At 40.7% G+C, this 15,560-nt stretch overlaps 1 protein-coding gene across 2 annotated transcripts in view; it reads left to right on the top strand.

Moving 5' to 3' along the window:
- The window catches only part of LDLRAP1 (low density lipoprotein receptor adaptor protein 1), a 184,113-nt gene that overhangs the window by 91,544 nt on the left and 77,009 nt on the right, over positions 1–15,560 (top strand). Inside the window, exon 9 of one of the 2 annotated variants that reach the window (XM_089478467.1) lies at positions 6,657–6,723. The exons of the other annotated variant lie outside the window; for it this stretch is intronic. Within the exon in view, the coding sequence (XP_089334593.1) occupies positions 6,657–6,693 (37 nt within the window). The 3' untranslated portion in view covers positions 6,694–6,723. Of the gene's footprint in view, positions 1–6,656; positions 6,724–15,560 lie in introns of those variants that run through there. 2 annotated transcript variants of the gene reach the window in all.

Below are 15,560 nucleotides of genomic sequence, written 5' to 3'. Positions count from 1 at the left end.
AACCAAGCACCCGACTCCAGTCATTCTGCAGTCTTGAAAAGCCACAAGGAGGGCATGGGCGGCTTGTTCCTCTTTAAAGCCAGGCACGAAATTGACAGGAGGCCTTGCTGTGAATTACAAAGTAGGCCAAATTACCAATATTGGAGGAAACATCTAGTGAGTTCTTTTTGGAGTTAGAGGGGTGTTTTTTGTTTTTTTAAATACCCTGAAAAGCTAGCAAGGTCCTTGCTGAGAGGCAGAAATAAAGAATAGCATTTTATTCCGACTTTTTTCTTCAGAGCTCCATGGGTAACACTGGGTTTATTCTTATAATTGTGCTTCTCAATTTGAGTTCTGTCTCTCTCATATCCCTGGACTGACAGGCACCAAACACATGAAAGATCTAACTGTTAAAAATGGATGTCCACAGTGTCAGAATGGTGGTTGACAGGTTGGACTGGGATTTGGGAGGCACACGCTTAAGTCTCTGCTAACTAAGCCATGGAATTCACTGGGTGACCTTGGGCAAGTCACCTTCTCTCAGCCTGGTCCACAGGATTGTTGTGAAGAGAAAGTGAGCAGGAGGAGAGCCATGTATGCCAACTTAAACTCATTGGAGGAGGAATTCAGAGACATCATAGCCATGTTAGTCTGGAATATCAGCATGCAAAGGGATCTTGTAGCACCTTTGAGACTAACTGTGCAAAAGATGTTGTAGCATGAGCTTTCATAGACTTGGTCTACTTCCTCAGATTCATGAAGTGAACTGGTGCCCAGGAAAGATCTATATCAGTGTTACCCAAACTTTGGTCCTCCAGATGTTTTGGGCTTCAGAATTCCTGATTATTAGCCCAACTGACTAAGACTTTTGGGAGCTGAGGTCCAAAACACCTGGAGAACTAAAGTTTGGGAAACATTGATCTATATAATCAGACTGTATATGGATAGCCATAGAAATGAAAAACTTGTGAATATAGTGATGAAGTAAGTATAACTTGTCTTTTATCAGGACAGCCTAATGATCCATCTTGCCCAGTAATGTCTGCTCTGATTGGCATTGGCTGTCTAGGCTCTTAGGTGCAGCAGTGTTCTTCATCTGCTACCTGAGATCCTTCTGTTATTTGGAAGCATCCGGCGGAATCTGACACTTTCTAAATCATGACCATATGCTTTGCTTCCAAGCTATAGCCTTCACCACTGTGGGTGGTGATGACATACGCTTTACATATTAAAACAAGGGGCATGCAAGGCTAGCCAAAGAAATTCTGCCACCTGAACTGAAGGACAAGATGATGACACTCACCTCTCCATATCCCTGTGGTCACTTAAGCATTGTAAAAAAAAGAAGACAAAGAGGGCATCGACTTGTGTTTATCTTGTATTAGCTAATAGTCAGAGATGTAGCCATGTTAGTTTCCTTCAGCATAAAAAAGATAACAAAGGAATCCTGTAGCACCTTTCAGGTAAAATGAGGGGGGGGAAAATATCCCAGCACAAGCTTTTCTGAACTCCAGTCTGCTTCATCAGATGCATGGCATTTGTAAAGTTATAGGTACTAATACCAACTTGAAAACAATTACCATTAATTGCATTAGGATGTGAATCCTGCAGCTTTCCACATTATTGGATTGCACATCCCAGCAGCCCTAGCCAGCATAGTCAATAGCAAGGGATGCTGGAAGTTGCAGCTCAGCAACGTGAAAACATGAGGAAAAAGTCCAATATATCTTGTCCTAAGGGAGGTCACCTGTGACCAGGTGATCTGTCTGCTTGCAGTCCAAGTGCTAAGCGGTGGTTGACATCCTCAAGGTCTCTAGTCTCCCTTTATACCGGTTATTGTATTTACAATAAGACAGTACAAAACTAGAGCAAGATAGGTCAACTTTGCTGTCCCCAGACATTCTGTCCTCCACAGCTGGCTTTAGTAAGTGGTAGACAAGCACAATATATGGTGATGTGCAATGTCTTCTTTTCTTCCTTTTTTTAATCACTGGGCACATCTGTTAAGGCATCAATTTAAGCTTCCAATTTCCTGGATTTGTGGCATATAACAGGAGGTAGCCCTAACTGACAGGGGTTTTTTTAATCATTGAAATTCCCTGCTTTTGGGAAAGGACATTTTTCATTACAATGTTGGCAATCCTATCCAGCTCCCAATGTACCTGAACCTGCTTTCTGGCAAATCAGTCTAAATTATATATGAGATTATGAGTAGTTAGCGAATCTTACTCATGGTTACATTTCAAGTTATATGCTTATTTTCCCCCAGATATACATTTCAACAAACAATAAATGCAGGTTGTAGGCAAATACCGCTAATAAAAAAGTGGTAAAAAGCATGAGTGGAATAATACCTTTTTAGACATAAAGGTCGCAATCTATTCAGTTAGCTTTTCAGATATTCAGAAGATTATCTGATTGAATGGACCACACTCTTTGAAAGTGGCTGTTAAACATAAAACTAAAAGATTTCTGTATGTGTGTATATATTCCTGTAAATTCTCTTCTGTTTTTATTTTTGAAGTCAGTTTATCTATCTGCAAGTTACTTACAGTAACTAATAAAACATAGGCCATAGTGACATAGGAGGAGTCATTTCTCAATAAGTTTTACATCAAGATGTTGGTTTCGTTTTCCTTCTCTCTGTTTCAATGTTCTGTTGATCAAGCACAAAATCAACAGGTGCCATTTTCTGCTTCTGTTGCTATTTTAACATCTTCTAATCTTCTGTATCAGTTTATTACATCAGTATAATATATTTGTGTTCTAGCACAGTATATGCCACAAAAGTATGGCATGTATGAAATGCTTACTTTTGAGTAAGCCTATACAAATCCATCCTCATCTGTTAGGCAGAGTAACTTGCTTATCACAGACTGCTTCTATGCCATACGTTCTCTTAAAAGTTGTCAACTGAAACAGAAATACACATGGGCTCCTCTTGTACACACACACACACACACACTGCACCTATTCAAGTGAAACATGTAGGCTTGATCCCTTACAAGAGGCAGCTATCCCGTAAATTGCATTTGGTTCCATGCCCTTCAATGGCCATGGATCAACCAGGCCATTTTAGCATTATTTTATGCTTTTGCATTCCTGGGTTCTCATTGATAAACATCCCGGATCTCCTCTCTCAGCCATATCTTCTAAACAACCACAAACTTCTAATGACTTTGCATCCAGTCACTCTCACTCTGCCCTCCTGCTTGGCAAAGTCTCACCCTTTCTTGCAAAAAGGGATTGCAGTTACCTTTGGCAGTATTCTTGGAGGCACACAACAGCAACCATAATGTGCATAATCTATCATGTACATTGACAGCCAGTGTGGTGCAGTGGTTTCATTTTTGGACTATGACTCTGGAGACTAGCAACTGGTGAAGTATTTTAATTTGTTTTAAGGGGGGGGTGTATACCCTGGTTCTAGTGCTGAACACGGGACGTCATACAGACTGTTTGCGCCAGAACCAAGGTTTGTATCATGCATTGTCTGGTCTCCCCACCAAGAGGAAGAGGGAAGCCATTTTATTTGGCCCATCCATATAGGGCCATAGTTGAACGCTACGTTCCCAGAAGATTTATTTTGTCTAAGTATTCTGACAATACAGTGGACCCTTGTTATCCGCTGGGGTTTGGTTCCAAGATCCCCCGTGGATAACAAAATCCGTGAATGCTCAAGTCCCATTAAATATCATGACATAGCAAAATGGTGTCCCTTATAAAAAATGGAAAATCAAGGTTTGATATTTGAAATTTATACTTTTTTGGAACATTTTCAAACCATGGATGCTTGAATCCGTGTATAAAAAAATCTGTGTATAAGAAGGGCCGACACTACTGCCATTTCACTCCCTTACAATAACCCTGTCAAGAAGGCTAATTCTTTTATTGCTAAATTATATTGGACATTTTAGCTAGGAAAGACTAGGGCCTGTTACAGACTGCCAAAATAAAGCTGCTTCAGGTCTCCTTGGAGGTATGCTATTTAAATGATGCATGGATCCTAAGAGTCCGGAGGTCGCGCCAAAGCCACACTCCATTCCTAAGCACTGGAGTGCAGCTTTGGTGCAGCTTCTGGATTCTTAGGATGCATGTATCATTTAAACAGCATGCATCCAAAGAGACCCGAAGCAGCTTTATTTTGGCAGTCTGTAACAGGCCTACGATTTATTTCCGTAACGTGAGGTTTGAGTTACAGTCTTTTCAGCATAGTGTACCAAATTCCGGTATAAAATATTTGAATCAAATTCATATAGGAAAGATACATACAGCTACATTAAATATCATTTTTATTTAAAAGAAATAATACACAGAACAACAACATTCTTCAGCCACTGTCTCTTGTTTGGAAGACATCATAATCAGAAAGCAATCAAGCACCCAGTGAACTCGCATCTTCAGGATGGTTTTCATCACATATTTTCTCAAGTGTTTCTCACCTTCTTCATTTGGAGGCAATGTAGCAGCTTACCTCAAGATCTCTTGTAAGGAAAGGTGAGAGTGTTTTCAATGAGAAAAGAGAGATGTAGTGGAGAGAGTGTACAGGACCTAAATCCCTTTGAGGTGCAAAATAATTGCTTGCCTATCATCGCCATGTGTGTGTATGTGCCTTCAAGTTGCCTATTGACTTATGGTGACCCTATGAATTTCATAAGGTTTTTCTAGGCAAGGAATACTCAAAGGTGGGTTTTTATTTCCCACTTCATTTCCCAGAGCCTCCCCGCTACAAAGGCCATGGTGTCTGGAAGATTCTGGGTGCTCCAGTCTTATTCTGCCTCCATCTCTCATGACATCATTAGAATCTGAGCCATCCCTGTCTAAAACTCTCAAGAGAAGAATTAGTTCAACTTTAGGAACATAGGCAGAGCATGTTATGTGGATGCGATTTAGTCAGGGATACCTCTGTAGGTGTGTGAAGTAGCAGAGGTCACACAGAGAGAAAGAGAGTCTCTTTTGTTATAGATGTTTCCTAGGTCACTATGGGTAGAACAGACTCCCTCTCCTCTCGCAACCCAAGCCTGGCAAGACTCTATAAGGCAGGCCTTGAGATCACAACACTATCATAGTATCTGAGGGACAGTCAAGAGAAAGGCAAAACAGTTCTCTCTCTCCACTGATTATGGATACTCTTACATGTACAACATCTGTTCACAGAAGTCCTCTTCCACTGTGTCCAATGAGGCTTACTCCTCAAGGGCAGAAGATTAGCTTACTTAGATGGTTGCATTAGTGAGTTTAGCTGTGACTGCAGTCTTCATCTTACTTGTGCTTGCTTGGTTTTAGTACACTTTTGATTGAACGTTCCTGAAGGATTTTGACTACACAAAAAATGTGCAGGCCTTAAAGGGTTGCATATCATAAGTCAGATGATGTTTTAATTTAAAATTATATTGTTAGTGTTTTATTATCAGTATTTTTATACTTGTATTTTACTATTTTATTGATGTAATCCCGCCTCAATCCGCAGGAAGAGGCGGGAAATATAAATAAAAATTATTATTATTATTATTATTATTATTATTATTATTATTAGGATTGGTGCAATAATTTTGCCTTATTGTGGGGAGTGGGGTAGTTTAACTCTAGTGTAGGATTCAGAAGGGGTGTCATTCTGGGATTCATGACAATGGAGAGTTTGATTCCACAATGTTGTTGCTTCTAAAGTCTCTCCAAAATAATAGATAGCTATAGACAAGCTTAAACTGGACTTTCTCATAAAAATAAGATTCTTTGGGTCCTTCCCGAAAGGCACCAGTTACGGGGAAGGGTGGTTTAGTTTGTTTTGTAATACATGTTGTACACAGTTAAAACATGTGCCATAAGTTAACAGTCACTTTTGACTTAGATTGCAAATTCTAGCTGTGTTGTAATACCCCCCCTTTTTTTTTTTTTTACATATAGCAAATATTTTCCATTTGTTTGATTTCTCTGCACAGGCCATGTCAGTTCTCCTCTGAGCAGGAGAAACTTTCAGGTGGCATCTGAACAACAGAGCTGCCCCTCTCTTTCCCGTGTCACAAGCTGGATGATAAGATAAATGCACAGGTCTCCTTAATGTAATAAAATGTGTAAAATCCCCCTGACAAGGCAATTTTGTTGAATCTCATTGATTGTCATATTGTGAGTATAGCAGACAGTGAAGAATAAAGCTGATGCATCTCTGGGATTACTATTTTTTTAAAAAAAAATACATATATACGCTGGCTGCCTTTCTTTCTTTTTTCATCTTGATATTGGAAATTTAAATCATAATGGTTCACTTCACTTTTTGTAAATGTATCCATAGCAACGAGAACATCTCAATTATTACAAGTTGATCATTCCTTCACTGGAAGTATATTGCATATTTCTTAAATTCATTCTCTGGTGTAGTCTCCAATATAATAATAATAATAATAATAATAATAATAATAGGATTTATTTATATGCCGCCCAATCACTGGGAATCCAGACGGCTTACAACAGAGGGGATAATAGACGGTTTCCTGCCCTCAAGCTTACAATCTAAAAAGACACAACAAAAAATATATATTTACTGATTTTTTAAAGCAACCTCCCCCCCATCAATAATTGCATATGAATAATCTTTAATCTCTTTGTAAGCAACCAGGTAACAGGTGTTACAAGTTGTCAAAAGGTGCTAAATTGGCCTCTATTTTATATTTTATTTATAGCTTGCTGTTTCCTAAAGAAATCAACTTAGAATCATAGAGTTGGAAGAGACCACAAAGGCCATCCAGTCCAACCCGCTGCCATGCAGGGAAATCCAAGTCAAAGCTATGATGTGTTAATTTTTATTGATTCTGTGAACCGCTTTGATCACCTCAGAAAAGCGGTATAAAAATAAAACATATTATTATTATTATTATTATTATTATTATTATTAAAGCATCCCCGACAGATGGCCATCCAGCCTCTGCTTAAAGACCTCCAAGGAGGGAGACTCCACTACACTCCAAGGGAGTTTGTTCCACATTCTATAGTTCTCCCTTACTGCTGTATTTTATCCTCTAATCTACCTTTGCAACATACAGTAGGTTAGATTGAGAAGTGATGGTTATTGGATGAGCTTCATGACTAAGTGAGGATTCTAACCTGGGCCTCCCTAGCAGAGGAGGAAGAGTAAATGTAGAAGTGTTTGCCCATTGCTACACATCCATAGGGAGTAAAAAAATAAATGCAGATGAGTGAATTGATCTACAGCAATTTATAGCCATTTGCATATTCATCAGAAACAAGTCTTTTGCAAAACCATTCCCAAATACTTTGGATTGCTAAAGCGATAACTACACATGAGTGCTAGAGAAATTAGTTTTTCAGCACTGTTGTGGATTGAAGTTAAACTGTCCCTGCTGATTTAAAAAGTCCCAGGACTTTGACCCTGTGCACCCTGGCTCCACTACAACACTGCTTCCCACATAGGTTTGAAAGTTCAGGTCTGTTTTTGTCTAAGTTGTCAAAACTAAAACCCTGAGACCTAGAAATAGTCCCTGATGGTGCCATTAAGTGTTATGTATTAAATAACAACCACAGTTGCTCACCTGCTTGGAAAGACAGGATGTCATGTTGTTGTTAACTGCCTTCAAGTCATCACCAACTCAGTAACCCTGTGGATGAGACATCTCCAAGTCTCTCTATCCTCCACTGCTCTGTAGTAAGCTGCTACTCTACTGGCTGAGCTGGAGATTTGCACCCAGCTCTTTCCTCTTGTCCAGAGCTGAGCAAGGCCCCCTCAAAAAACCCTGGAGAATTTCCACCCCCAAAAAACCCCTAGAGAATTCCCACCCTCACTTGGAGATGATACATGAAAACTGGAGGTTTGGGGCAGGTAGACTGTAAAATCTGGCCACTCAATCCCCATTCCTAGTCCTAGTGGCTCTTATTCTGCTGTTCCCCATGTTCACTGCAGAATTGCTGTTTTAATGAACTCAGGTTGACAGAGACTTGTGAGGTGCTACAACAGATTGTACCACTGAAGGATCACTTGGTGAGGGTACCGGTAGCCACAATCTTTAAAGATCACCTAAAAAAACACTATACCAAGAGAACGAGAGCAACAAGGATTGCATCTGTTCTAAACATTTGTACAGACATGACTTAGTCACTGGAGATATGTGTACATTAATGGCCATGACCTTCCATTGCGCTTTCATACAGTAACGTCTACACTGATATCATCACACCATGGTTGCACTCCACCATCCTTCTACTGAATACAGTTCTTCTGTAATGAACTGTATATCTGCCAGTGGGCTCGCTTATTCTCTGACTGTGCAATCGAGAATCACAACAATTGTTTCTACAAGCTCAGTGAGTAAAGTAGTACACTGAAGGCACTGACAAACAGTTCCATACTATTAAAAATGTGCAGCTGCCTGACTGGAGCCCTGTTAGATAGTCCTAACTAGAGATGATCCCAATAATTCAGTTATTGGTTGGTTAGTCAGCAGTTAGGTAAATCCCATTCATTCGAAGGCTCTATTTGAAACTAACAAAAGGATTCAGGCAAAAGTGAAATGGTTACACTTGTTGAAGTTAGTTTACACAACCCTGACCTGAATACATCTGTTGCATAAGGGCCAGAAAAAGGGAAATCATCTAAGTTCCCTTACACATATGATTTCCCTTTTTCTGGCCCTTATGCAACAGATGTATTCAGGTCAGGGTTGTGTAAACTAACTTCAACAAGTGTAACCATTTCACTGGCTGAGCTGGAGACTAAGTGTATGACACCAAACGAGAGCCAGCGTAGTGTAGTAGTTTGAAGGTTGGACTAGGACAGTGGTTCCCAACCTTTGGTCCTCCATTTGTTTTGAATTTCAGTTCCACAATCCCCAGCCAACTTGGTCAACAGTCAGGAATAATGGGTGCTGAAGTCCAAATCATCCAGAGAACTAAAGTTGGGAATCACTGCACTAGGATACTAGGAGACTAGGGTTCAAAACCCCATTTGGCCATAGAACCCACTTTGCGCCAGTCTGGGGCTGAAAGTAGGGCTCGGGAGAGTGGAGCATCTGCACGCTTCCGAGCCTTACTGTGTGCCACCGTTTACATGGGGCACGCAACAATGACGTCCGCTGTGTGCAGTGTCGAAACGGCATGGCACACGAGAGGCATCATCATGGTGTGCAAGCATGCCAATGGCACCCGTTCTATGATGCGCAGGCATCTCGCCGCCCCTTTCTGCCTGTCTGTCGAGCCCCTGAGTGACCTTGGGCAAGTCATGCCTGTCAACTTCAGAAGAAGACAAAATCAAACCCACCTCTGAAGAAGTTCTGCCAAGAAAACTCCATGATATGGTCTGCTTAGGGTCACCATAAGTCAAAAATAATTTGAAGGCACACAGTAACAATGGCACCAACAGAATTCCAGCCAATATGTCCTTTGGCAATAAGTACACACACAAGAAGAGATAGGAAAGAGAAGAAGTCCATGGAAAAGCACTTGACTGACCTGCCTATTCCTGCTCCTGGCCCATTCAGAATATACCAGTACAAACCTACATAATGGATAATCAAGGTCTGGTCTGGATGGAATATAAGGCTCCCAAGGCATCCGACAGGTGCTCATTAGGTCACATTTTGAAAAGTGAAGCTGCAGGAGGATTGAAAGTCTGCCTTGGTATTAGGTTGTTTACACAGTTTGTTCAATACAGGAACAAGCTACATGTCAAAAGATTAAAGACAGACCCTCTCCAGTTTGTTTGTTTCTTTCTAAAGATAACAGCAAAAGAGGCATCAGTCGCCTTTCTGCCTGATCAGATTCAAAGCAGAGAGAAACTCGCTCAGAAGTTAAGCCAAAGGAACTCCCAGTGGTTGGGAGTTATTTATTTCTGTATTGGTGAAGTTTCAGAGCAGCTTTCTCTCTGTCTCTCAGTCTCTAGGGAAAGAGGGGCTCTGGCTGCTGAAGGAAGGTTTGAATCAAGAGAGCGGGGCCTTGCAAAACAAGGGGGGAAACAGCACATAATAGCTGCTGCTTTTGAAGTATCATTATAAAGTAGAAGGTGGCTATTTGACATGGTGCCGCTGCCTGCATTTACACTGCCTCGTGCTGTTGATTCGTTGTCTTTTGACTCAACTCGCTGCGTGCTTTTTTTGTGCCTTTTCTCTCTTCACCACTTTGGCTCTGCTGAGCTCATAAAGCTAATGAGGTGGATTATTTCCTCGCTCATGCATCACTGAGAAAATTATATATTCCAGGTGCATGGGCTTTATTAGAAAGGGTGTTGCTGGAGGAAGCAAAGAAACCCACCCCGAGCCTTGAAAGAGAACAGCTTTCACCATTCCTGTTGAGCTGAAAATAATAGAGAGTTGTTTTTGTGTCTTTTTTGACAAGGGAGCCAGCTCCTGTGGCTTGTTCACCCACCTACCCAACCACCTCTTAGTCTTACCAGCCATCTGCTTCCACGTGCATTTCTCTTCTTACCCTCTCAGAACTTGGAAATGTTACTTTTTTGGATCACCATTCCAACAAATCTTGTCCTAAGGCCTGCTGACAAAGGAGGTGCTGTTTGGGTACTTAACACTCCAGACTGCACAGCAGAAAGTCAAAGGCAACTGAAGGAAAGAAAAATATATGTACTCTTGGACAAAGGCCTTGCCACATAACTCGATGATCATAGAATTAAAACCATACAGAATCTTAAAAGCAAGGAAATACTTAAAACAAGACAGCTGCTCTCTTTTAAATACAATCCTACTGCTTATACATTTGATATATGACCAACAAACTAGAAAGCCAACAATTCACAGCACCCACAGAGAGAATCCGATAATCCAGAAAGCCAACTAGTTGTTGGCATGGTCCAGAGTTTCAGTGTTTTCAAATAGCATTGTATGCCCAGGATGGTTTATAATGTGTTCTGCTACTGTTGATTTTTCTGGTTACTCCAGCTCAGACATCAGAAGGGCTGCTAGACCCAGAAAAATCCAGATGAGTGAAGACAAACAACCACCCAAAGGGAAGGTATTTTTTACCATACATCAAAGGAGTCACAGACAGAATAGGGAAACTGGTGAAGAAACACAACCTCCAAATGATCTACAAACCAACCAAGAAAATCCAGCAAATGCTGTACTCAGTGAAGGACAGGAGAGACCTCTCACGGAGTTTGCGCATACCGTGCAGCTGCGGACAAGTCCACATAGGGACCACCAAACGAAGTGTTCAAACATGAATCAAGGAAAACACAAGAGACACTGCAAACTCCAGCTGTTCCAGAACAAGGGTGAAAATTATTGACAGAAAATAACAACGATCTGCCAACTACCATATTGTAATCAGGGAAATTTATCAGCTGTTAGTTGATTCTAAAAACCTCTGTAGAGCCAGTAAACATCCTGTTACCGCTTTCTACCAGTCACCAAATCTATGAAGATAATCTGTACTACAAAGACCAGTCTGCAATCCTTGACCACAACCTGGCGATTCCAAGTGTTGCATCACATCTATGTATCTCAAGGAGTCAGTCACTATAGGGAGCATGTGCCGTTTCAGCAATCTTACTAATGTCATTGAATGCAGACATGTAGGTTGCCAAACTTGCCATCTTCAGCATGAGGGGGAAGCAACTACAGATCTGTGTTTACAATTCAGGAATCATAACTATGGAATCCTAACCAGGAAGCAAGAATGGCTAGACCTTTTAATCTGGAGCATCAGTCTCTCTGATTTGTGTGTGTTTGGAAGCGAATTGCCATCATTTTCAAGCACTTTGGGAAAAAGGGAAAACTTCTAGAATCACAGACTTGATTCAGAAACACAACATGGTCTCAGCTTAGGGGATAACACCATCATCCACTTTACAACTATCTATTGTCACATTCTTAATTGTCTTGTTTGTTAATTACAGTATACACACACACACACACATATTATGAAGTACTCTTCAGGGAATCGTGTAGTTCTCTGAACGGTTGTATAATTTATTGGCATAAAGGTCTACTGTTGGCTTGGGAAATTAACAGTATGCACAAGTGTGTATGGCAGACTCACACAGTGCATTTGAAGCCATGTTCACATCTATCAAGTGTAGCTTATCAAAATGGCACTGTGATCCTTAGATATGATGCCCTTTCTGGTTGTGTGCCTTTTAAAATGCAAAGCTCACAAAATATCTATGAGATGATAAGGTTGGATACTTAGGGAAACAATGCTGCACCAGTGAATGAAAGATAATCAAATAGCTGAGCAGACTGTAGAAATTTTGCTTCTGGGGAGTACAATTCAAAAATAAGCTTTGCTGACTGGGGGATTCTGGGGTTTGCAGTCCACTACTGTAGTTTTCCCAAGCTTTGGGCCTGAGCAAAAGCTATATAATTTCCATATCTGGTTTGCTTGACATTTACAGCAACATCTCTTCAGTCCCTCAGTTTTTACAGCACTGGACGTTTTCATATGGGCAAAAGAGGTGGGAACATAGCACAATGTCACGTCATTTGGGGACTGTCATTATGAGCGAACTTTTTCCATGCACTGATGATGGATGAATAAACTGCACCCACTTATTTTGAGTGCCTATAGAGAAAGAGATAAAAAAGAAAATCTGGTAGCCTGAAATCTGTTGTATCTTATTTTCTAGTCTTCTTAAAAGCTACCCATGGTGAGAATACCCACTCTAGCACCATTCGCTGGTTGCTGTAAGACACATGTAGCTTTACTGTTAACTTTCCCCTCTGTCAAGAATTATTGACCTTTCAGCTGTCTTCCATCCAGTCCAGTGCATGTGACATAGCTATTGTGGGAAGGGGTAAGGAGCCAATTAATATGAACAACCACTTGGAGGAATAAAAACAAATCTAGAGTTATCTTTTTTCAAAATATAGAAGAAATTATTTGTTTAGTGCTGAGTGCTTATGCTTTTCAACGTGACTCTCTGTTATAGTTCATTAAATGTCAAAAGAGAGAGAGACAGAGATGGAGAGAGAAAAAATGTTTGACATTTATTTTGGACTGAAAGTATAAATTGAATGTTATTTATCTGAGGGGAGAAAACTTTCACCATGTTGTTAAAATTGTAGTTATTGGAAAGTTTGTTTATTTGATTTAATCCATATTTGGGGGATAGTGGGATATAAATAAATAAATAAATAAATAAATAAATAAATAAATAAATAAAGCATTTCAGTTACGGTATTAGTAACAGTGACTGGAATTCTATATTGCATTTACAGATTTTCAACCTAGAATTATGGCTCTGTAACTGCTCCATGTTTACTGACACTACATAGTCACCATTGTGGCACTATTCCTACAGTCATGAATCATAGAATCATATAGATGGAAGGAGCCCTATGGGCCACCAGGTCCAACCTCCTGCTCAGTACAGGATTTCCAGATAGGCATCCCCAGCAGGTTGCTGTCCAGCCTCTTTTTCAAGATGTCCAGAGAAGGACACCCCACCACCTCTCTAGGCAGTTGGTTCCATTGCTAAATTGTTCTTGCTGTCAAGAGGTTCCTTCTAATATTCGGTAGAAATCTACCCTCCTATAACTTAAATTCATTAGAGCTGGTCCTACCCTCTGAGGCAGCCAAAGACAAGCTTGCACCCTCTTCTTTGTGGGAGCCTTTGAAATGTTTAAAGAGTGTAATTATGTCACCCCCTCAATCTTCTCTTCCCTGAGTTGAACATGTCCACCTCCTTCAACCTCTCCTCATGTATTTTGTTCTCCGTAGCTCTGATCATCCTGGTTGCCCTTTTCCGAACTTGCTCCAACTTGTCTCTATCTGTCCTGTTCCCACACTGCACCAGAAAGCAAGGTGTCAGATGTTCAGAAAGCGAGAACAAGCAATATCCAATAACCAAACAGTCCATGGTCAGGAGCAGTAAATCTTAAGCAAAGTTGGAGTAGCTTATAACAGGTCAAGAAACAATCCAAGGTCATAAATCAGAGAGTCAGATCTCACAGTAGATACAGGCCTGAGAAAGAAACACATCCCAATCTCTCTCTCTCTTCCTCTCATTTCCCCCTTTGCCCTCAGCTTATTTCAGGGATGGGGAACCTACAGCCCTCCAAGTTCTGCCTCACCACCAGCCAAGCAGTTTTGGCTAGGCTCATGAGGGCTTGGTTGTATTTTCTCCCCCTACGTTGATGCTACATGTTACTTTAACTGCTGCGAACTTAGTTCAAAGTGAAAAGTAGTTTGTACTACTTAGCTTAGCATTAGCATGAGGAAGAGGAGAGGAAGGGCAGAATCTTGCCCTTTCCAGTAGGCTAAAGCAAAAGCAAAGTATTGCCCTCTCAAGTTTGTGTGTAGCAATATGACTAACTTTTGCCATCTTCACCACATTTTGGTGTTGCTTTGCCACACATGTCCCAGATTTCATTTATGAAATGTTGGAGGATGCTCAGTCTCCTACGCTTCCCCCCCTTTCTGAGTTCATCACTTGGGTTGTGGGGAAAGTGGGTGGCTCTCTCCATAGGCTACACACAAAGCAGCTGAGAGGCGTAGGTTCCCCACCTATGTTTTGGACATTGTGACACATGACTGGGGCTCCTCTTACTGCTTCTTGGGTCCACCTCTTACAGCCTCTGAAAGACAAGATCAAGATTCAGCATTAGCTAAAACATCTAACCAAACCGCGATCCTGGAAAGCGACATTTGAAAAGCATTTTTTTCCAGTTAGTCATTCCAGTGTTAAAGAAAAATGTCACTGTTGTTATTCACTGTGATTTCCATGTAAACAAAAAAGAGGAACTCATTATGATCTGATACTTTCCCGTTTCTGTTCCCTTTCTGTTTTTGAATAAAATCTTAGGACTTAAGAAAGAATGGCATGAAACCTGAATAATTCCACTCAAAATACGTCTAAATTGCCTAGTGATGGATGCCCTTTAGAAGCACTTTTGAAAGTAACTAGAAAGTGCTACTCATCCCTCTTACCCCCACTGGTTCTTCTCAGTTGTTAGCTTTTTTAAAAATGTGAAATCATTATGCCTGCCTTAATGAAAAAGATAGAAGCTTGTTCCAGGTAACTAACTACACTGAGTGTAACATTGTATTTCCAAGTTCTGAATGATGCAAATGCCTTGTGAAATAACACTGACCTAACTGCCCATTGAAAGGGGAGATGAGCCAGCCAGACCTATTTTAGGGCAATCACATTTGTCAGAAGCAAGACAAGGAAGGACACCAAACTACATACTGTTGTCATATGCTAATACAGATAAATAATGACTTCACACTCTCTCAGCCTCAGGGGGAGGCAATGGCAAACCTCCTCCAAAATCTTGCCAAGAAAACTCCATGATAGGGTCACCTTAGGGTTGTCATGAGTGGTATTAGACTTGAAGGCAGACAACAACAGCAACAAATTATAGGTCCTGTGATAACAACAGAAGGGAAGCAAGAATGTGTCAGGCCTGTTTAAGGCCATTTCAACAAAAGAATCTGGTTGTGATAACATGGAAAGGGGCACTATGGCAATGACAGAAGAAAAAGAGTCTATTAATTATAATGAATAAGAATTAAGCCCACCTGAAATTTGAAATTTGAAATCTTTATACTGTAGTTCAATTAGGCAATTTTAACATTTGCTGGTCAGTTCTGACAATGAACATCACTGGACTGGATCTATA

Source organism: Sceloporus occidentalis, unplaced genomic scaffold, assembly GCF_023333645.1.
Source record: "Sceloporus occidentalis isolate IW3139 unplaced genomic scaffold, rSceOcc1.0.p SCAF_13, whole genome shotgun sequence".
Taxonomy (NCBI): domain Eukaryota; kingdom Metazoa; phylum Chordata; class Lepidosauria; order Squamata; family Phrynosomatidae; genus Sceloporus; species Sceloporus occidentalis.
This window is presented reverse-complemented; position numbering and strand designations above follow the sequence as displayed.